The sequence below is a fragment of the Phacochoerus africanus genome, chromosome 8, assembly GCF_016906955.1.
Source record: "Phacochoerus africanus isolate WHEZ1 chromosome 8, ROS_Pafr_v1, whole genome shotgun sequence".
Classification (NCBI taxonomy): Eukaryota; Metazoa; Chordata; class Mammalia; order Artiodactyla; family Suidae; genus Phacochoerus; species Phacochoerus africanus.
The window spans coordinates 117,530,402-117,554,458 of record NC_062551.1 but is presented as its reverse complement, the minus strand read 5'-3'; the positions used below and the strand labels follow the sequence as shown (position 1 = coordinate 117,554,458).

Genomic DNA, 24,057 nt, shown 5'->3' with positions numbered 1-24,057 from the left:
TGATTTACAATGTTCTGTCAATTTCTGCTGTACATCAAAGTGACCCAGTCATACATACATAAGTGTGTGTGTATAAATGTATGTATGTATAAAATGTTATTTTTCTCACATTTTCCTCCATCTTGTTCCATCACAAGTGACTAGATATAGTTCCCAGTGCTGTATAGAAGAATCTCATGGCTTATCCTCTAAATGCAATAGTTTGCATCTACTAGCCCTCAAATCCCAGTCCATCCCACTCCCTCCGCCTCCCTCTTGGCCACAACAAGTCTGTTCTCCATGTCCATGATTTTCTTTTCTATAGATCAGTTCATTTGTGCCATATGTTAGATTCCAGTTATAAGTGATATCATATGGTATTTGTCTTTCTCTTTCTGACTTAACATGAGAGTCTATGGTTCCATCCATGTTATGCAAATGGCATTATTTTATTCTTTTTTTATAGCTGAATAGTATTCTCTTGTGTATATATACTACAACTTCTTAATCCATTCATTCATCTGTTGGTGTATATTTAGGTTGTTTCCATGTCCTGGCTATTGTGAATAGTGCTACAGTGAACACATGGGTGCATATACCTTTTGCAATGAAAGTTTTGTCCAGATATATGCACAAGAGTGAGATTGCTGGATCCTATGGTAGTTCTATATTTAGTTTTCTGAGGTACCTCCATACTGTTTTCCATAGTGGTTGTACCAGTTTACATTCCTACCAACAGTGAAGGAGGTTATGCTTTTCTCCACACCCTCTCTAGCATTTGTTATTTGTTAGCTTGTTAATGATGGCCATTCTGACCAGTGTGAAGTGGTGTCTCACTGTAGTTTTGATTTGCAGTTCTCTAATAATTAGTGATTCTGAGCATTTTTTTCATGTGCCTGTTGGCCATCTGTATGTCTTCTTTGGGGAAATGTCTATACAGTTCTTCTGCCCATTTTTCACTTGGGTTGTTGGTTTTTTTTGCTGTGGAGTTGTATAAGTTTGTATATTTTAAAGATTAAGCCCTTGTCAGTTGCATTGTTTGAAACTATTTTCTCCCATTCCATAGGTTGTTTTTTTTTTTTTTTTTTTTTTTTAATGGTTTGCTTTGCTGTGCCAAAGCTTTTCAGTTTGATTAGGTCCCATTGGTTTATTATTGTTTTTATTTCTGTTGCCTTGGGAGACTGACATCAAGACATTTGTATGGTTGATGTCAGAGAATGTTTTGTCTATGTTCTCTTCTAGGAGTTGTGTGGTGTCTTGTAAAACTAGCTCTTAATGTTGGCGTATTTCTTTTAATCATCCCATGTTTCTCTTGCCCCTTAAATACAGGGGATAGGAGTTCCCATCATGGCTCAGTGGTCAATGAACCTGACTAGTATCCATGAGGATGTGGGTTCAATCCCTGGCCTAGCTTAGTGGGTTAAGGATCCTGCATTGCTGCGGCTGTGGCATAGGCCGGCAGCTACAGCTCCAATTTGACCCCTAGCCTGGTAACCTCCGTATGCCATGGGTGTGGCCCTAAAAATATACAAACGACAAAAAAAAAGCATATATATATAGTAATAATTCCTGACTGTTGACTCTTTAAGAATGTGATATCTATTAACAAATGCTTTGGGGAAAATTGCTCAAAACATGTTACAAATAAATTATACTTTTTAATTTTGCTATTTCTTTTCTAGAATAATCTAGCCATTTTCTTATAACCAAAATACTTCCTTTAAGTTCCCTTAATAGGGCGGTAAATGCTTTTGGTTTTTGTTTGTCTTGAAAATTCTCATTCTTGAATGATAATTTACCTGATTATACAATTCTTAATTGATATGCATTTGCTTACAGAATCACGAAGCTCCCAGTCTACTGTCATCTTACTTTGTGACTATTGAGAGATTTGCACTCAGGCACGGAATTGGTCCTTTGGTGATCCTTCCTATCTTTCTGGCTGCTTGTTGATATGGCCAGTCTGTGGTTATCTGAAGTTCTGCCATGACATATTCAAGAGTGGATTGTTTTAAAACAAAATTATCCTATTAGGTATTTCTTGTATTTCTTAAATCTGTGGGCTAATAGTTCTATCAACTTTCCTTCAGTATTTCTCCAAAAAGTGAGTCGTCTTCTCTGAACAAATAGGCAGATGAAAGTAAAACAAGTCACCTTGTCACCTCTTTTTACAAATGGGAAGATACTTTTTTTACACCATCCTTTCACTACCTATGTTGTCTCCTTTTTGAAGGTCCTGTTTTTGGTAGTGACTTCTGTTTTGCTCACATGACCCCGGAAATTTGCCTTTTTTGAGAGCTCTGCATTTTAAAATATGCTTGCTATTAATCCTTTCTAGTTATTTTATGATGGAGAGTTTCTTTTTTAAAAAAGGAATGGAACTGAATGCTGAATGTTTTCATTGATAGATTTTATTTTTTCCATATGAATTTTTCTAAAAATATGAAGAATATTTTTAGAAATATATGTAATTAAAATAAATAAAATAGATTTTTAGGTTAAATTTTAATTTTATGTGAATTTTCATTGATTTTTTTTAACTGACCAAAGTTACTTTACCAAAAAAATCATTAAAAAAAAAAAGAATGCATGTATATGTATGACTGGGTCACTTTGCTGTACAGTAGAAATTTACAGAACACTGTAAACCAACTATAATGGAAAAAATAAAAATCATTTAAAAAAGTCTTCAGCTGGTTTTTGATCCCCTAGTCCCCTTGAATAACTTCCCACTGTGTCACACAGTAAAACAAGGCTTTTACTCTTAAAAGGAGTCCATGGCATTTTACTTCTTTTCTTCTTTTTTTCTTTTTTTTTTTCTTTTTTGGCCACCCACGTCATATGGAGCTCCCAGGCCAGGGATCTAGGCCACAGCTGTGGCAACGCCAGATCCTTAACCCACTGTGCCAGGCCAGGCATCAAACCTGAGTCCCAGCACTCCAGAGATGTTGCCAATCATGTTGTGCCATAGTGGGAACTCCCTTTTTTTTCTTTTGAAATGTATTTTTAAATTACATGTATTTTTCTAAATTTAAATTTGGTATTTTATACACTTAAAATAATTATTTGATTTATATATTAATTAAAATATAATTAAAATAATTACATTTTAAATTATTTTAGATCAATTTTATGTTCATGGCAATGCTGAGCAAAAACTGCAGAGATTTCCCATAGAGCTCCTACCCTCACACAAGAATAGCCTCCACCATTATCAACATGCCACACTGGAGTGGTGCATTTGTTCAACGGTGGACATATGTTCATTGACACATCATTATTATCCCAAGTTCATAGTTTACGTGAGGATTCACTCTTGGTATACATACGTGGGTTTCAACAAATGTATAATGATGTGTATTCATCATTACAATGTCATAAAGAATAGTTTCTCTCCCCTAAAAATTCTTTGTTCCTTGCCTATCTCTCCTTTCGTCCCTTCTAACTCCTGGTTACTAACAATTCTTTTATCTCAGTAGTTTTTGCCTTTTGCAGAATGTCATATGGTCTGAATCATATAGTGTGTGGACTTTTTAGATTGGCTTATTTCCTTAGTAATATACAGTTAAGATTCCTTCATGTCTTTTCATGGTTTGATAGCTCATTTATTTTAGTACTGGATTTACCACATTATCCATTCACTTACCGAAGGGTATCTTGGTTGTTCCCAAGTCTGGGCAATTATGAATAAAGCTGCTATAAACATCCATGTGCAGATTTTTGCATGGATCTAAGTTTTTGACTCCTTTGGGTAAATAGCAAGGAGCACAATTACTGGATCATATGGTAAGAATAGGTTTAGTTTTCTAAGAAACTGCCAAACTCTCTTCCGAAGTGGCTGTATCATTTTGCATCCCCACCAGCAATAAATGGTGCTCCACAACCTGACCAGCATTTGGCATTGTCAGCATTCTGGATTTTGGCAATTCTAAAATGCATGTTTCAATTTGCATGTTCCTAATGGCATATGATGTGGAACATCTTTTCATGTGCTTGCTTTCCATCTCTATATCTTCTTCAGTTACCTATCTATTCAGGTCTTTTGACCACTTTTAAATCAGTTTGTTGGTTTTCTTGTTGGATTTTAAGTGTTCTTTGTGTATTTTGGATCACAATCTTTTGTCAGATATTTTTTATAGATATTGTCTTCTCCATTTCTTGACTGTGTCTTTCACATAGCATAAGTTTTTAATTTTAGCCAAGTCCACCTTATCAGTTATTTCTAACTTTTAGTGTTGTACCAAAAAATCATTGTCATGCCTAGAGCCATCTAGTTTTTCTCCTATATTATCTTCTAAGAGCTTTTATAGTTTTGAGTTTTAGACTTAGGTCTACAGTACATTTTCAGTTAATTTTTGTGAAGATTGTAGGGTCTGTGTCCAGATCTTTTTTTTTTTTTTAACATGTAGATGTCCAGTTATTCCAGTAGCATTTGTTGAAAAGACTGTCTTTTCTCCATTATATTACATTTGCTCCTTTGCCAAAGACCAATTGACTATATTTAGTTGGGTCTATTTCTGTATCTTATATTGTGTTCCATTGATCTATTTGTTCTTTTACCGATCTGGCACTGTCTTGATCACTGTAGCTTTATAGTAAACCTTGAGGTCAGGTAGTGTCAGTCCTCTGACTTTGTTCTCCTTCAACATCATGTAGGCTCTTCTGAGTACCTTTTAATTTTTCCCACTTTTTTTAAGGAAAATATCCCCCAAGCTATTTATATAAAAGTCAGATATTTGAAGGACATATATTATCTATAATAAAGTAACTAACCTTTGTTCAGTGCTTATTAAATTCCATGTAAAGTTCAGGTGATTCTCAAATTGAGCCAAAGAGGTAAGTGCAATAATTTTCTTCATGTTTCAAATTAGGAAATCAAAGCCCAGAGAAATGTAAGGGAATTTCATAAAGAAACTTAGAAAGTAAATGGTGGAATATAGTAGCTTGCTTCAAAGAGGTAAAAATATAGTACTACTTCCCAGTACTTACAGCATGAGCCAGCTGTTTGGCAAAGAGATTCTAAAAATTATCCAGGTTATGGAAATACAATTTATACTCCTTTGGATCTTAACTGATCAAATACTATATGCCATGGACATATGGTGTTAACATTAGGTGCTAAATTTTCAAAATAATTATCACCAAGCATCTTTTCTTGATTAACTCATTGTGAAGATTAAGGATTTTTTTTTTTTTTGGCTTTTTAGGGCCACACCCATGCATATGACGTTCCCAGGCTAGGGGTATAACCAGAGCTGCAGCTCCCAGCCTGCACCACAGCCACAGCAATGGAGGCTCTGAACTGTATCTGTGACCTACACCACAGCTCACAGCATGTCACATCCTTAACTCACTGAGTAGGACCAAGGGTCAAACCCACATCTTTATGGATACTAGTCAGCTGAGCCACAATAGGAACTTCAGATTAAGGATCTTACGGTGAAGAGATTGTTTAAAATGCAACCTAGCAAATTTTTTTTTTCATAACAGCACCAAACAGGAATCAACCTAGATGCCTATCAACTGGAAAATGGACAAATCGTGGCTTAACCATGCAATGGAATATTCAGAAATAAAAAGAAAAACTTCTTGTGCACAAAGACACGAATAGATCTCTAAATCATTATGTTAAATAAAAGAAATGAGACCCAAACAAGTACACAAGTACAAACTGTGTAATCCCACTTAAATAAACACTTGGAATAGGCAGATACTAACCTCTGGTGATTGAAATCATTAGTCATTGCTCTGAAGGGCCTGACTAAGAAGAGTTATGAAAGAACTCTCTAGGATGATTGAAATGTTTGTTGTTTGATGCCTTTTCCCAAACTGGCTGAACAATATACTTAAGATCTGAGCATTTCGCTCTATATAAATTATTAAAAAATTTAAAAATCCAAATAGCATTTTAAATGCTAAAAACTGTGCTAAAAACAGGTATGAAAAAGGGAAGTACAAACATGGAGGAATCAGTGAATAGCTTTAAGGAATCAGGGAAAACATCATGGATATTGGACATTGATTTTGAAGGGTGAACAAGAAATTGCCATTTGAAGAAAGATATTTTAAAGAGAAAGCAGAGAATATTCATTTATTAATTCCTTAATTTATTTATTTGCTAAAAAATTATAATCCATTTAGTTTCTGCTTGGTGCAATTCTAGGTCCTTATGACTTGGCAGTAAAAAGACAAGCAGTCTTTGCCTGCAGAAGGCTTAGCTCCTAATGGGGAAGTCATGACTCATGAATTTTATGGAATTTTCAGGGAAAGTTGAAAAGTTCATTGTGATCAGAATGTGTTGGATGGTGAGAGATAAGGTGGACTGTGGTAAATTAATTGGAATCAGATTAAGATTTAAATGTGTAATAAAGGAGTTTAATATTTATAGTCATAAAAAAGTCCAGTAGAAATTTAAATTGTAAATTGATATGGTTATAATTTTTAAGGAAGACTTTTAGTAATTTAAGGACAGGTTGGGACAGCAATTAATGATAAAATGATAAAGAAAATGCTGTTTCCATAATGTGAGCCAAGGCTGGCTTAGAACTCAGTATGTGTACTTAGTACTTAGACATAGTGCTCAGTACCTGTGTCACCTTGTATTTTTGAGTCTATGGTAGGCGGTGCTAACTCAGAAAAATACTCTTCTTCATCAACCCAAATCAAGGCTTTACATACAAGATAATCTTTATCAAAAATAGATTTTGCAATGTTATTAAGCCTCTTTGTAATTCCTGGACTCCAGAAAGCATTTCCTGGGCCAGTAAATCAGGAGTCCCAGTAGAAAAGGGGGTAGGAGTGGATTGGAGACCCAATCCAAAGTAAAATTATTTGGTTACTGGATAAGAGAAAGATTGATAATTTTAGATTGCCAACCTAGGTGTCAATACCATTCATCAAAATATTGTAATAGTAATGATAATTAATACAGGGCATAGCAGTGTTGGGGAAATGTGATAGCAAAATTTTAATGAAGATCTCACTTACACACCTCACTAGCTAAATTTTCATGTTTACTTCCCAGCGAAATTCTGTAACAGCTCTGCTGATCAGTTTAGAAAGTGAAGAGTTTTTCTTTCTAGGCTTTAATTCCTTGCCTTCTAATTAGGTCAGAAATTCTTGCTTTATGGCCGTATGTACCACAACGTGCTAATCTCAGAGTTTTCCTAAAATAAAGCCTTCCTTTTTTTTCTCAGATTATGACCCAAAAGTTAGTCTTCTTATCCCCAAAGGTTTTTTTTTTTCTTTAAGTTTAGTTGATTTATAGTGTTGTGCCAATTTCTGCTGTACACACAAAGTGACCCATTTATATATGTATGTGTGTGCATATATATATGTGTGTGTGTGTGTGTGTGTGTGTGTGTGTGTGTGTGTGTGTATATATATTCTTTTTCTCATACTATCTTCCATCATGTTCTATCCCAAGAGGATTGGATATAGTTCACTGTGCTATAGAATGACATTGGTTATCCATTCTAATTGTAATAATTTGCACCTACCAACCCCAAACTCCCAGCTCATCCCACTACTTCCACCCTCTTCCTTTGCAACCACAGCTCTGTTCCCTATGTCTGTGAGTCTGTTTCTGTTTTGTAGATGGCTTCATTTGTGCCACATTTTAGATTCCACATATAAGTGATATATGGTATTTGTCTTTCTCTTTCTTACTTCACCTGGTATGAGAATCTCATTGTATCCATGTTGCTGCAGATGCTATTATTTCCTTTTTTATGGCTGAGTAGTATTCCATTGTATATCAGTACCACATCTATCTTAATCTATTCCTCTGTTGATGGATATTTAGGTTGTTTCCATGTCTTGGCTATTGTAAATAGTCTTCCAAAGAACTTTAAATGATTTTTTTTCTGTCAGCATTTTCCTCCAAATATACTTATGCATAATAGGTTATTAGCCATGGATGCTATATCTTTCAACTTATTATTTATTTTATCATTAAGTTTGCTATGGGTATCAGCAATATCTCTAAAACTCACTTTTTATTTGCGTTGTTCTGGTTCCTAGTAACAAAGTATAGAAGGGACTTTCCTAGGTAATGATTATGACTATTATAATTAAGAGAAAATGCAAGAAGATGCATTTGGACTTCTCAGGCATAGCCAAATACTGAATTATCCACAATGACTAAAAGAGAGAGCTCAGACAATTAAATCTCCAAATGAATGCTACATTTATATTAAACAAATCAGTTAAGGATAGAAATTTAGTTTTACCTTTCTCTTGCTTACTCCATAAACCATTTAATAGATGTTAATGCAGGGAAATAATGAAAAAAGAAGGAAACATGCAGACTGAATAATAATTGGTTAATCAGTACCTCAAAATTGAAAGTTATTTGTACTTCAAGGGCAGCAACAATGCGTCAGGTAGGTGGTAAAAAGTTTCTCCTGTGTCTGACAAGGAAAGCTCCTTTTGCCTGTATCTGAATATATGGCAAAGCAATGTCTTCCCAGACTTCTTTGCGCTGGCAGAGACTGACCTCCTAGTAACTTGGACTTTTGTTTATGCTGCAGAGAAAATGAATATTCCATATAAATGATTATAATTGTCTTCTCATTGAAGAGACATAAACTTGGAATTCAGTGCTGTTTTCTTGGGTAAGTAAACAATTTTGGAAGGAAGTAGAATTAAATTTTCTCTATTTTTTTGCAAATAAATTGTTGGTACAAAATTAATAAATTGTATAGAGATTTCACAAAACATTTTTTTAAGAGTGAAGTATTTTTAGGTTGAAATACTTCATTTTTCTCTTCATTACTGTCTTCATACTATTTTCCCCCTGAAACATTATTTTTAATTTTTTTTATAAATATACTATGTTTTACATATAATTAGGGTAAATTTCTTCAATAATCAATGCATAAAATTGGATTTTTTTTAGCTGAAGTTTTCTTATACTTTAGTTTATCAGCTATTTTGTGGTTATTTGTTTTTAAATATACAATTTTTAAGTTAACTAAAGCCCTGAGGGCCAAATGGCAGAATCTTCCCCTAATGTTAAAAGAGTTTCTCGGAGTTCCCATTGTCGCTCACTGGAAATGAATCTGACTAGTGTCTGTGAGGTTGCAGGTTCGATCCCTGGCCTTGCTCAGTGGGTTAAGGATCCAGCATTGCTGTGAGTTGTGTGGTGTAGGTCACAGATGCAGCTTGGATCTGGCATTGCTGTGGCTGTGGTGTAGGCTGGCAGCTGCAGCTCTGATTTGACCCCTAGCCTGGGAACTTCCATATGCTGCAGGTGCGGCCCTAAAAAGACACACACACAAAAAAGAGTTTCTGGCTGAAGATGATCACTTTGAAAATTGGCACGTTCTGCTTCAATAAGAGTGGAGATGTGTATTTTCATGTCACTTTCCTCTTCATAGGAGTAACTGTTTCAGCTCTGGAGCCCTGACTTTGTATCCTAGCACAATCTGGTGACTTGGAGAAGTTACTTATGCTTTCTGTGTCCAGTGTCCTGTATATAAACTGGGAATAACAGCAGTGTCAGGCCTCAGGAAGTGCTATAAGGGTAAAGGACCACGCGTGCACCACATTATCGGGGACCACCCAAGGTGGGCCTGGCTTAGGGTGCAGTGGAGGGTGCACTGCTCATTTCCTCTGACCTCACCCCCATGGCTTCCATGTCACCTGCCAACTTCCCTCTTTCATTCTTTTTCTTTCCCTTTGGTTTCATTCAAGTCTCTGCCTCCTTTTTTAAAAAAAATAATTTTTATTTTATATTGGAGTATAGTTGGTTTATAATGTTGTGTTAGTTTCAGGTGTACAGCCAAGTGATTCAGTTATACATATACATATGTCCATTCTTTTTTAGATTCTTTCCCATATAGGTTATTACAGAATATTGAAAAGAGATTTCCATCCTATACAGTAGGTCCTTGTTGATTATCTGTTTTATATATGGTAATGTATATATGTTAATCCCAAACTCCTAACTTATCCCTTCCCTCCGCCTTTCACCTTTGTTAACCGTAAGATTGCTTTTGAAGTCTATGAGTTTGTTTCTGTTTTGTATGTAAGTTTCTGTCATTTTTTTAAGATTCTACATATGTGATCTCATATGATATTTGTCTTTGTCTGACTTACTTAGTATAACCATCTCTAGGTCTATCCATGTTGCTGCAAATGGCATTATTTCATTCTTTTTTACAGCTGAGTAATATTCCACTGTGTGTGTGTGTGTGTGTGTGTGTGTGTGTGTGTGTGTGTGTGTGTGTACCACATCTTTATCCATTCCTACCTCCTTTTAATCTTCAGCTCCGTTAATTTCTTCAGTATAACCCTTACCTTTAAATAGTCACCAGCAATGGCTGAATTTTACCTTCTCAAATTTTCTCTCAACTGCCCCTTCCTTTCCCCTATTGTCAGTACCTTCCTTTTCACTCTGGATATACTTTATATTTTACTACTACAGGAGTTGCTTTAGGGTACTGATCTATTTTGGAATTCCCACATTTACGAACCCTTGAATGGATTCCCCCTGCATGAAAAATAATGAATGACTACTGAGTCTGACACCCATGAGCCCATCATTTTCTTCCTTTCTCACCTGTAACTAACTCCTCTCCTGATTTGTCAGCTTTGCTATATGTCAGAATCACCAATGGAGGTATTTTAAAAAACCCATGCCCAGGTGCATTTCTGACCTAATTCGGTCACATTATCTGGGGGAGGAATCTAGACATCAGACATACTGTTCTTTAAAGTTCACCAGAAGATCCCAATGTATAGCCAAGATTGGCAACCAGCCTTGGAGCATACTAGCTTTATCATACTCTGTTAATAATAGTCTCTTTCAGCATACGTCGTCAAAACTTCTAGTGGTAGACCACAAGCTCTTTCGAACGGGAAAAACATCTTTTCAGTTGTCTTTGAGAACAATCAGTTAAAAAGTCAGCTAAAAATCTATCATAGTATCTTGCACATAGCGGAGATAAATTCCTAAGCCTTGTCAATACCTGTATCTCTGCATACTACACCACTCCTGGACGTCCTGATTGCATTTATCCTGCAGAACCATATTCTACAGTATCTAGGTGTGTCCTTACATGGTTGCAATCAGCTCTGTTTTGGATGCTTTTTAGTCTTCCCAGACTGAATCCTCCTCTTCTTTCATCCCGTATCACAGTATCTCAGCCTGGGACAACTAATCTGCCAGGAAAAAGTGAGATTATGGAGTCAACAGAATTGGGTAGGAGCAAGGGTAACCCTCAGAACCTCAAAGATATTGGTAAAAGTTAGATTAGATTATTTATAGATGGTCTCTGTGAATCCCTGAGACTAGGACTCTTGAAAATTGAATATTGATGATTTTTATCTTTCACAATCTCGTTTTTCTACTATGTTGTTTTTGTCATTGATTATGAATTGACAGCTCTTCATACTACTTTTCTTTCTAGATATTTCACTAAAGATGCTGTCTATCACATCAATTAGTTTATGATAACGATTTTGCCAGTTAGAATATCTGTTTCAGAACAGTTGGACTGAGGAAGAAACATGATAATTATTTTCGTTCATTGATTCCTAGGCAGTAAATGTGCTATGTTGGTCTGAGTTTAAATTCTCTATTATAACTGAAAAGAAAATTATTTCAGTAGATGTTATATTTGATGCATCAAATTTTAGGCTTATAATTTTTTTAATTGAGTGAAAAACTGGCATAAATGCTCCTATTTTGACCTGAAAGTGTTCTTGAGTGGAATCCTAGTGTCAGTGTGTCATCAATCTCTTGCCATGTTACCTCCCAAGCAGACACAATCTCCTATGGAGAATGGGAGTCAGGAAGGATTGCAAGAGAGAGATTTACCCCACAGTGGTTCTTCTGTCATCAGTTATTCTTGTCTGGCTTCATAATATAGTTGGAAATGGAAATTGAATTTGTAACTCAGGAATAGTATCTCCCCAGTAGATCCGGTAAAGCCAAGAAGAGGCAGGTAGAACTGTATGTTAATCTTTTAACATGAATGACATTTTTATTTCATTGTAATAATGTTAGCATCTCTAAGCTTGGTATCTCTCATGGATTAATTTCATAGGATTGCCTTAATTTTTTATGTGTGTATGTATTATATCAGCAATTGGCAATCAGAAAGCTAGCAGAAATTGAAGTGAGGGTGACTCATTTTTGAGCTTAACCATTGTTTTCCCTCAATATCGCTTTGGTGTCAATGTAATACAGTAAAAGCATTAAAAAATTTTTTTATTTGAGTAGATTTGCTGTCACAGATTCAATGTACAAACTTGATTAGTTGTGTTATTATTTAAGCTTTAATATAAAGTTTTTCCAAAAGTAGCCAGTTTTTGGAATTTCCATTGCAGCTTAGCAGTAACGAACCCAACTAGTAACCATGAGGATGCAAGTTCTATTCCTACCCTTACTCAGTGGGTTGAGGATTCAGCATTGCCACAAGTTTCAGAGTAGGTCGCAAATGCGGCTCAGATCTGGTGTTGCTATGGCTGTGGTGTAGGTCAGCAGCGATAGCTCCAATTCAGCCCCTAGCCTGGGAACTTCTATTGCCATGGATACAGCTCTAAAAAAGACAAAAAAAAAAAAAAAAGAAGAAAAGAAAAGAAATGTAGCCAGCTGTATGTTTTATAGCACCCTGAAATGTTGTGTTAGATAAGTTAATTTTTTAAGTTTTTGTTATCAGAGACTTTTTTTTATCAGTGGTTGAACACAGGAACTATACTGTAAAATATTCACTTAATTCATTATATATGTCATTCACTGATCTTGAATGACATAAAAACAATGGAATCCTAGAACTAGGTTGTACTAGCTCACGAGAGCCAATTGTTTATATGGAATTTACAATAAAAATATTGTATATTTTATTATTACTTATAAATTACATACTATATACATCTTTTATATCATTAAAATTTATAACATTTTGTGTTTATATATATATTTTTTTTATTGAGACAGTTGTTAAACACTTACCAGTATACCACGAGTGAGCCTTGGTGATTGAACCATTTCTATTTGCACTGGATGTAGACTGCTTGAATGAGTATTATGTGAGCTGCTCTTCTGTTTTTTATTTTTTGGCATCTTCAAACTCAAGATCCTAAACTGTTAGAGACCACGTACTTTAATAACTTTATTGAGATGTAACTCACACACTATACAATCCATGCATTTAGGGTGTACAGTTCAGTGTTTTTAGCAGATTTGTAGGATATAAAAATATCACTGTCACCTAATTTTAGAACATTTTTGTCCATTCTAAAAGACACTTGTACCCATGAGCAGTCATCTTTATTCTCTCTTCCTCCCAAGTCCTAAGCAACTAATAATTTACTTCATGTAAATTTGCTTCTTCTGGACATTTCATATGATAGGAATCGTAATATGTGATTTTTTTGTGTCTGGCTTCTTCTACTTATCTTGATCTCGTCCAGGTTCATCCATGGTATAGTATGAATCATTATTTTTTCTCCTTTTACTTCTTTGTATGATTATTTTTATATACAGTCTTTATTTATATATATTCATCAGTTTCTACTTTTTTGACTATTATGAATGTGCTGATGTATTATGTATAATACATAATACAATGTATTGTACAATATTTTATATGAGTGTATGTTTGCATTTCTATTAATATATATAAAAGCATGGGTTTATGAGTCATCTAGTAAGTCTATGTTTAATTTTCCACGTTACTGCCAAACTTTCTAAAGCAACGGCATCATTTTGCATTCCCATCAGCAATGCATAAGGGTTCTAATTTCTCCATTATCTTCACCGGTACTTATTTTTATTTATAACAGTTGTAGTGAGTGTGACTCAGTATCTTATTGAGGTTTTGATTTATGTTCCCTGATTACTAATGACACTGAGCAGCTTTTTTTTGTGTTCTTAAGCCATTTGAATATCTTCTTTAGAGAAATGTCTATTCAAATTTTTAATCAATTTTAATTGGATTATTTGTCTTCCCATTACTGAGTTGTGTTTTCATGTATTGTGGATGAAAATCTTCCATTAGGTACAGGATTTTCAAATATTTTCTCCCATTTTTGTAGATCGGTCATCATTTCACTTTTTGGTTTATAGCATTTGCAGTATGGATTTTACAAAATTGGTGCAGTTCAATTTATTAGTTTTTCTCTTACTGCTTTTGCTTTTGGTATCATAACTAAGAAGACCTTGCCTTAAAAAAGATTACAAATATTTACTCCTGATTTCTTGTAAGACTTTAAAGTTTTAGGTCTTATATTTAGATCTATGGTCATTGTGGTTTAATTTTCATGATGTGACATAGAGATTGTATTTCACTCTGTTGCATTAGGTATCCAATCATCTCAGCACCATTTGTTGAAAAGACTATTCTTTCGCCATTGCATTATCTTGACACTTGTGTTGGAATTGAATGGAAAACAAGTTTATCTCTGGAATCTCATTTCTATCCCTTTGATCTATGTATCTGTTCTCATGCCAGTACTATGCTATGTTTATTACTTCAGATTTATAGTAAGTTTTGAAATCAAGTGTGAGGTCTCCAGTTTTCTTCTTTTAAAAGGTTATTTTGTTTTTTCTCGGTACTTTGCAGTTACATAAGAATTTTAACATCAATCTCTGCAGAAAAGCTAGATAGCTTTTTAATTGCAATTGCATTGAATATGTAAATCTTTTTTTGTCTTTTTTTTTTGTCTTTTGTCTTTTTAGGGCCGCACCTGTAGCATGTGGAGGTTCCCAGGCTAGGGGTCTATTTAGGGCTGTAGCCGCCAGCCTATGCCACAGCTACAACAATGCCAGATCCAGCCTCATCTGCGACCTACACCACAGCTCACGGCGGCACTGGATCCCCAACCCACTGAGTGAGGCCAGGGATCAAACCAAAAACCTCATGGTTTCTACTCGGATTTGATTCCACTATGCTATGATGGGAACTCCCATAAATCATGTTTTTGAATATTGCCATCTTAACAGTACTAAGCCTTCTGATCCATGAACATAGGATGTCTTTGCATTTATTTAAATCATTTTAAATTTCTTATAAATAATGTTTTGCAGCTGTCAGTATACAAGTTTTGCTTTTCTTTTGCTAATGATAACTTTGCAAAATCTAAATTTATAACTAGTGTTCTTTTTTAATGTAATTATGGATAAAATTATTTTTTTATTTATGGTTCATTGATAATTAATAGAAATACAGTTGATTTTGTATATTGATTTTGAATTTTAACTGTGCAAAATTCATTTATTAGCTCTAACAGTTTTTTAGTGCATTCCTTAGGATTTTTATATACAAGATTTTGTCATCTTTAAATATAGTTTTACTTCCTCTTTTCCAATCTAAGTGCCTTTTATTTCTTTTTACTGATTAATTGTCCTGACTAGAACCTCCAATATAATGTTACATAGAAGTGGCTCGAGCATTCTTGTCTTGTTCCTTAGAGGGAAATGATTCAGTCTTTCATCATTAAATATTAATTGTGAGGTTTTTAAAGATGTTCTTTATCATATTGAGGATTCTTTTCTATTCCTAGATTACTGAGTTTTTTTAAGAAAAGTATACTGTTTCTATCAAATATTTTTCTGCATCTATTGTGGTGATTGTATGCTTTTTGCCCTTAATTCTATTATTATGATAGACTACATTAATTCATTTTCTTATATTAAACCAACCTGGGATTATCCTACTTGGTTGTGGTACAAAAGGTTAGATTTTATTTGTTAATAGTTTTTTGAAGATTTTTATATCTATATTCATAAATATATTAGTCTATAGTTTTTTTCTATGTGATGTATTTAGTTTAGATATAAAGGTAATCTTGGACCCATAGAGTGATTTGAGAAGTGTTTTCTCATCCATTTTTCTAGAAAACTTTGTGATGAATAGACCTTAATTCCTTGAATGTTTAATCTAGTAAAACTCTGTGAACCTGAACTTTTCTTAATGAAAAGTTTTTTTCATGACTAATTTTGTCTCTTTACTTGTGACAAACTTATGCAAATTTTCTATCTTTCTAATCCCAATAATTTGTATCTTTATAGGAATTTTTCATTTATATGATTAATTTATTAGCATATAGTTTTTTATAATATATATATATATATATATTTTTTTTGGTCTTTTTGCTATTTATTTGGGCCGCTCCCGCGGCATATGGAGGCTCCCAGGCTAGGGGTCCAATCGGAGCTGTAGCCACCGGCCCATGCCAGAGCCACAGCAGCGCCAGATCCGAGCCACGTCTGTGACCTACACCACAGCTCACGGCAACGCCGGATCGTTAACCCACTGAGCAAGTGCAGGGACCGAACCCGCAACCTCATGGTTCCTAGTCGGATTCATTAACCACTGCGCCACGACGGGAACTCCTATAATATTTTTAAACTTAAAAAAGTTTTTGTTAGGTCAGTAGGGATATTCCTTTTATTCCCAATTTTAGTAATTTGAGTCTTCTCCCTCTTTTTCTTGGTCAGTAGAGCTAAAGTTTTGTCCTTTAAAAAAACTCTTTCATTTCAAATGAGGCAACTGACAAGGGCTTAATCTCTAGAATATACAAGCAACTTATACAACTCAACAGCAAAAAAAGCCAACAACCCAATGGAAAAATGGGCAAAAGACCTGAATAGACACTTTTCCAAGGAAGAAGTACAGATGGCCAACAAGCACATGAAAAAAATGCTTCATATCACTGATTATTAGAGAAATGCAAATAAAAACTACCACGAGATACTACCTCACACCAGTCAGAATGGCCATCATTACTAAGTCCACAAATAAATGCTGGAATGGGTGTGGAGAAAAGGGAATCCTCCTGCATTGTCGATGGGAATGTAAGCTGGTACAACCACTATGGAGAACAGTATGGAGGTACTTTAGAAATCTATACATAGAACTACTGTATGACCCAGCAATCCCACTTTTGGGCATGTATCCAGACAAAACTTTCCTTAAAAAAGCTACATGCACCCGCATGTTCATTGCAGCACTATTCACAATAGCCAAGACATGCAAACAACCCAAATGTCCATTGACAGATGATTGGATTAGGAAGATGTGGTATATATACACTATGGAATACTACTCAGCCATAAAAAAGAACAAAATAATGCCATTTGCAGCAACATGGATGGAACTAGAAACTCTCATATTGAATGAAGTAAGTCAGAAAGAAGAAGACAAATACCATATGATATCACTTATATCTGGAATCTAATATATGGCGAAAATGAAACTTTCCATAGAAAAGAAACTCATGGACTTGGAGAATAGACTTGTGGTTGCCAAGAGGGAGGGAGAGGGCGTGGGATGGATGGGTTGCTTGGGGTTAATAGATGCAGACTATTGCCCTTGGAATGGATTAGCAATGAGATCTTGCTGTGTAACACTAGGGACTATGTCTAGTCACTTATGATGGAGCATGGTAATGTGAGAAAATAGAATGTATATATGTATGTGTAACTGGATCACCATGCTGTACAGTAGAAAAAATTGTATTGGGGAAATAATTTTAAAAAAAGGGAAAAAAAGAAAGAGGAAGGGTACAAAAATCAAACAGTAAAATACAAGAGATTACACTGCAAGACCCTATGTATGCAGTAAATATGTAAAATCATGTGAAGTGGATGATTTTCATGAAAGATATAAACTAAAAATAAAAATTTATAAAAATTTTAAAAAATGAATCCTTTTTTAAGATTACGCATATAAATGGTGTCATATGATATTTTTCTTTTATCATCTAACTTCACTTAGTATGATAATTTTAGGTCCATCTGTATTGCTGCAAATGGCATTATTTAATTTTTATGACTAATATTTCATTGTATATATGTACCACATCTTCTTTATCCATTCCTCTGTCAGTGGATATTTAGGTTGCCTCCACATCTTGGTTGTTATAAATAGTGCTGCAATAAACATTGGGGTACATGTATCTTCTTGAATTATGGTTTTCTCTAGATAGATACTCAGGAAAGGGATTGCTGGATCATATGGTTGTTCTATTTTTATTTTTTGGACGAACTTCCATTCTGTTTTCCACAGTGGTTGCACCAATTTACATTCTCACTAACAGTGTAAAAGGGTTCCCTTTTCTCCACACCCTCTCCAGAATTTATCATTTGTATTTTGATAATGGGCATTCTGGCTGGTGTAAGGTGAGACATGGTAGTAGTTTTGATTTGCATTTCTCTAATAAGAAGAAATGTTGGGCATCTTTTCATGTGTTTTTGGGAATCTGTATGTCTTTTTTTGAGAAATGTCTATTTAGATCTTCTGCCTATTTTTCTATTAGGTTGTTTGTTTTTTTGATATTGCATTGCAGGAGGTATTTGAATTATTTTGGAGATTTATCGCTTGTCAGTCACTTCATTTGCAAGCATCTTCTCCTTTTTTGTAGATTGTCTTTTTGTTTTGTTGGTGGTTTCCTTTGCTATGCTAAAGCTTATAAGTTTCATTAGCTCTCATTTGTTTACTTTTACTTTTATTTCCTTACTTTAGGAGACAGATCCAAAAACAGTTGCTACAATTTAGTGTGTTCTGTCTATCATTTCCTCTAGGAGTTTTATAGTATCATGTCTTACACTTAGGTCCTTAGTCCATTTTGAATTTATTTTTGTATATGGTGTTAAAAGAGTGTTCTCTTTTGATTCTAATTACTGGGCCTTAAAAATACATTTTAGAATAATTTAAGAAAGTGATATTGATGGCTATAAGTTGTTATAAATCTAAAAGATGACGTTAATGAGTAAGCATGATTAACTATGCCTGTTATCATTTTTTATATTTCTTAAAGTTTTATATGTAAAAAATGTACAAAATGATGAGATATTATATCATGAATTTTTAAACTTTCCTATCTAGATGATTTGGTTCAGTTTATCAAAATATTTTTGTCTAATGAACTTTACATGTTAATTTTATATATTTAATACGTATTCCCTTATTATTAATCTTGTGCCTTTCTTTTCTTTTCTTTTTTTTTCTTTTTTTTTTTTTTTTTTGGTTTTGTTTCCAGGATGGCATAGGGGTAGATGAGAAGCTGTCTTTGCGGCGGGTAGCTGTTGTTGAAGATTTCTTTGACATCATCTATTCAATGCATGTGGAAACAGGGCCAAATGGAGAACAAATTCGGAAACATGCTGGACAAAAGAGAACTTACAAAGCAGTAAGTTTAAAAAAAAAAAAGAAAAGAAAAGTAAAAGGCATGCACGTTAAAATTTCATATTATATGCTTATTAAATATGGGTTAAATAATTAGGAATATTCTGACTTCAACATAAATGAGACAATGTCATGGTCATACCCAACATTTAAACTATTATTATTACTGATTCTGCTTTGGTTGTATGTTCACTAAGTCTATTGCCTATAATTTAAACTTGTTTCTAGAATTACCACTTTATTTTCTCTAAATAAGCATAAAATGTGGTAGTCTCAGTCAAATGCCTACAAATGGGAAGATTATTTGTGTTATATATTCAGTATATAATACATAATCAAGTCATATAAGTTCCGTACTAGAACATACGAAGTTTTGTACTATCACTATTGTCTTAATAGTCCTTCCCCTTTAAATCATATTAATATATTCAGGTATTTCTTATTTAATACTTATAGTCACAGGGGTAAGAAAATTATGTGCTTTTCTTATGTCACCTTATGTTAAATACATTTGCTCTGAAGTGTATACATTTATTTTCCAGTATAGATTATTTAAAAATATGTGTTATTTTCATAGACCTAGTGCCCTTGAACATTTTAAAATGAAGATAATGTTTTTATGGTAAATTATCTAGAAAACAGATTTAATTAACTGTTATATATTGAAATATATTTTGTCAAAATTGAGCTATATATTATTTCTAAAGTTTCAATTATACTTACTGTTTGGTCTAGACACTTTAGTTTTTTAATTAAACATTTTATGAAATCATCTTTCTATAGATAATTCATCCTTTCTAGAAAAATTGAACAGTAAATTATTCCAATATGAGCAAAGTGTACATCAGAAATACTTTATCAGCAATCAGAATAATATCCTTTTTTAGAATTCTTATTGAATTTTGCTTTTGGCTACCTTTATATTAACTGTTTTCAGCTATATTTATACACAATATCAGTCTGGATCCATTTTTTTTTCAGATACAGAAAAATGTGTGAAATGCTCAAAGTTTCAAATACAGGTACATATGTTTGAAAATTAGCTACTGAGCATAAGAAATAGCTTCTTTTCCATAACTATTTTTTGCTATATTTCCAGGGTCATATTGAATCTTTGTAGTTGCATAATAACCCCTAATACATGTTGTATTTATCTCTCCTTCTCTATGGTTTTGTTTCTTGGCTGTTTCCAAATTGCATGGTTTGTGGGCAGGCACTATTGTAAGTTTCCTTACATAATTCTGCCACATAAACTTTCTTTTGACTTACATTATCCTAGGAGACATTTTTTTCATGACTAATGACAGTGACCTAGCTTCTTAAGATATATTTGCGCAGACTAATATTACTGAACATACTCATTTTGCCTGTCTCCTGAGTCAGGGCTGTATCTCTGGATACTAATAGGGAAAAAATTATATAGATATCTACTAATATTGCTAACTATTTACTTTTATGATAATTCATTTTCATGAAATAGCTACCTGAACTTTATAGGACTTTGTAAGATATGAATTTGTAAGGTCAGTTGTACTAAACAGAAGCAAACTGAAAAAAAAAAAAAGTGGCTTCATTGTCAGTAATAGCAAAATGGCAGCCAAATCTGTTTAGGTGCCAAAAGCAATTTAAAACGATTTAGCCTTTGAAATGCACTTATTAGTGACCTTCAAGTAAAATGAAAATATGACATAGACCCAAATATCTCACCTTAGCTTTTCCTAAATTAAATGTAAAAAATACGATCCATTGCCATAATGCATGCTAAACACTTCCAATAAATTAGTAAACACATTTCAAACACATATCATTTTGCATTAACATTTTGAAGACATTTTCTGTATTTTGGGGTAGGGATAGATATCAGCTTTGAATGTATAAATAGCATCTGGAACATCAACCATTCCCTCCTGAGAATGTCCTTCTTGAAGATCCTCTCTTTCCCAAGTTTAATTTTTACTTCTGCATCTAAAGTATTCTCACTTTTTCCTAATATCATGAAGGTTTCTTATTATCTAACCTTTTGCCTTTTGAATTCTGATGAGAAAACATTTCCATTTTATGGATTAATAACGCATCATAGAAAAAAACACTGTTTCATTGCCAGCAAAACTGTGCACACGATGGTACAATGAATTTAAGTCTAATGTTAAAAATTAATATAAATGTTCAACTAATGGGGCATAAAACCAAATGCAATTTGACATGAAATGATTCAGTGCTATTGGGCCCTAGACTGTTGGGTCAGAATTTAGTTCTCAATACTAATGCTGGACTTGGCTAGTCATTGGTAGAATTAGCTTAGGTATCTCTTGCAATTATAATGGTTCCCGTTAAGATTATGATTTTTTTGCTTCTAACACATTATTTCATAGAACATGCATGATTATGTTTACTGACTTTCTTTTCTCCCTTATCCTACATGGCCAAGAAACCATACTTATACAACTAATCATTAAAACGTGTCATATTGTCTTAATAATATTATCAGTAGATTTAGTGGTCATTTTATTTACTTTGCCTTTTTTGCAAATCTTTCTATGTTTTCACTCTGCAGGAAATGGTGGTCCTTTAATATTGGATTAACTTTTGAATGCTATTTGTTTTTACCTATCTGCAGTATATCATTCCTTGAAATATCTAGTCATTACACAACTTAAATTTTATTGCAATCTGATCTGACTAGAGATAAAATTGGAGGGTGTATATTTTATTACTCATGAGCTCTTTAAAAAAAATCCACATAAAATGACACATTTTAGGAATATGTAAAGGCTATTGTAATTTTTTTCTTTTTAGTTGACTTCCAGTGACTTTTGGGTCTTTTTTTCCCCCTTCACTCATCCCTGTGTGTGTTAAACCTTTACTGGTGCATTGAATGAGTTTCCTTCAATATTTTTGACTTGATTACCTACATTAACAGAGTGGAGAAGAGGTGAACTTAAATATATCTTTCTGCTGAAAATTGAATGCAGGTGCACTTAGCAATTTGGAAAGTTCCTTTCAAATTAATGTTTTAACATTGTAAGCAAACAAGCAAACAAATACGGGACGTTGTCTTCCAGTCCTTACCTCTTGTCAACTATTGTCTGAATTCCATCTTCAGCGGACATATCACTCTTTTCTCTCTTGTGTTTTGTCACAGACTAGGCACACTGCCTCTCCAGAAAGGTTTCTTCAGTTATGGTCTGATTAAAATATTAAGTTTCAGAGCTCTTTCTTGCTACATGAAAAATAAAAGTAACTGGTAGAAATCTAGGAACGAAGGGGAAGGTCAGTGTTTTCAGTAGAGAGAAGAGTATGCGTCTGCATGTGTATGTACACACACACACACACACACACACACACAGCTTGTAATGTGATACAGTAAGTCTACATGTATTACTCACTACATAGCTGCCAATAATTACATTCATTTAATTCCGAGTGGAGAGCATATGCTGTGGCTAAAAGAAAACAGGCTAGAAGCCAGACAAACTCAGTTTCAAATTTCAAACTGAGTACGTCCTATGTGGGTCACTTTCGGCAAATTATTTACTTTTTTCCTACTCCTCCTGTTTAGAGGCAGATGATGATATGCATGGCAAAGGTGAAATAAATGAGTTAATAGGCATAAATATCTTGCCTTATGGTCAGCTTTGTTAATTTTCCTTTATCCAAACACTAGTCCTGTTCCAGGTAGAAGGACAAGCAGGACAATCAACATGGTTCTGTTGTTGCCCTAATTATAATTATGGATGTAATTTCCTCTGCTTACCCCAATGCCTCTGTGTTGGGAGAGAGAGGAATAGTAATAACTCAGGCAGTCTTCTTTGTGCATCTTATAAATGTCACTCTCTCTGGAAGTGTACAGTGCAGCTGTTCTCCAGCCTTTGACTGGGCTGAATGGAAGCGTGAAAGGAGGCCAGGGTACCTGTGTTGAGCTCTTTTGCTAGTGGAAGTTTATGAAAACTTCATTTATTTCCCTTCTTTTGCCAGATTTTCAGTCTTGTTAATTTTAAATTATTTTTTTTGAAAACTTTAAACACTGGCTCCCTTTAAAGAATTTGCTTTCATTATGAATAGAATATTCCTTTCCAGGGACATACTATAGAAAAAAATCATATCTTGGGCAGAATTTCTCTGAATGTTAAAAAGGAAAAGTCTCTATTCTATCAGGTCTATAATATTTAACCTCAAAACTTTAGTCAGTATCATTTCTGTCCTGTTCTTTTTATAAATGTGTATTGGTTCAGTGTCTCTCCTGCTAAATGGGATATTTTAACTTGCACCATTTGGGCTAGTTTGTTATGTAAAAATTGCCAGAATTCTTGTCAACTTATAATGAGACTAATGAGCAAAATTTGCAGCAATTGTGATGTGAAAAATAACACTATATTAAAATGCAGGAGTTCAAAACAATTCATTTACCCTCTTTTTGGCTTAGGCCACAGTTTTCTCACATGTAAAATGAGGGGGCTATATTTCCATTTTCTTCAAACTCTGAAGGAATTACAGCTGGTCCCTTTACTGTGCAAAGGGACACAAGGAAAATAGTAACCAAAGTGAGCAAATTGGTTGACATAAGAAATGCTCAAATATAGGGAAATGCCTCCTGCTCTTGAAAAAGCAGATTGGCTCTTGAACATAGCATAGACATAGAAGATTTTGGCTTCATTATCATCTAGAGAGTTCTCCTATAAGTAATAACAATGATGATGATAATAATGAAAATAATCTGGGAGTTTCCATCATGGCTCAGCAGTAACAAACCTGACTAGTAACCATGAGGCTGTGGGTTTGATCCCTGACCTTGCTCAGTGGGTTAAGGTTCCGGCATTGCTGTTAGCTGTGGTGTAGGTCACAGACGTGGCTTAGATCCAGCGATGCTGTGGCTGTGGTGTAGGCCAGCAGCTGCAGCTCTGATTAGACCCCTATCCTGGGATCTTCCATATATGCCTCA

General features: G+C 34.1%; 1 protein-coding gene across 4 annotated transcripts in view; it reads left to right on the top strand.

Moving 5' to 3' along the window:
- NOL4 (nucleolar protein 4) overlaps positions 1-24,057 on the top strand; it is a 455,264-nt gene that overhangs the window by 93,516 nt on the left and 337,691 nt on the right. For 2 of the 4 annotated variants that reach the window (XM_047791744.1, XM_047791746.1), the window contains exon 2: positions 18,973-19,122. In XM_047791744.1, coding sequence (XP_047647700.1) covers positions 18,973-19,122 — 150 coding nt within the window. Of the gene's footprint in view, positions 1-18,972; positions 19,123-20,077; positions 20,141-24,057 lie in introns of those variants that run through there. The other 2 variants (XM_047791747.1, XM_047791745.1) reach the window with 2 other exon arrangements.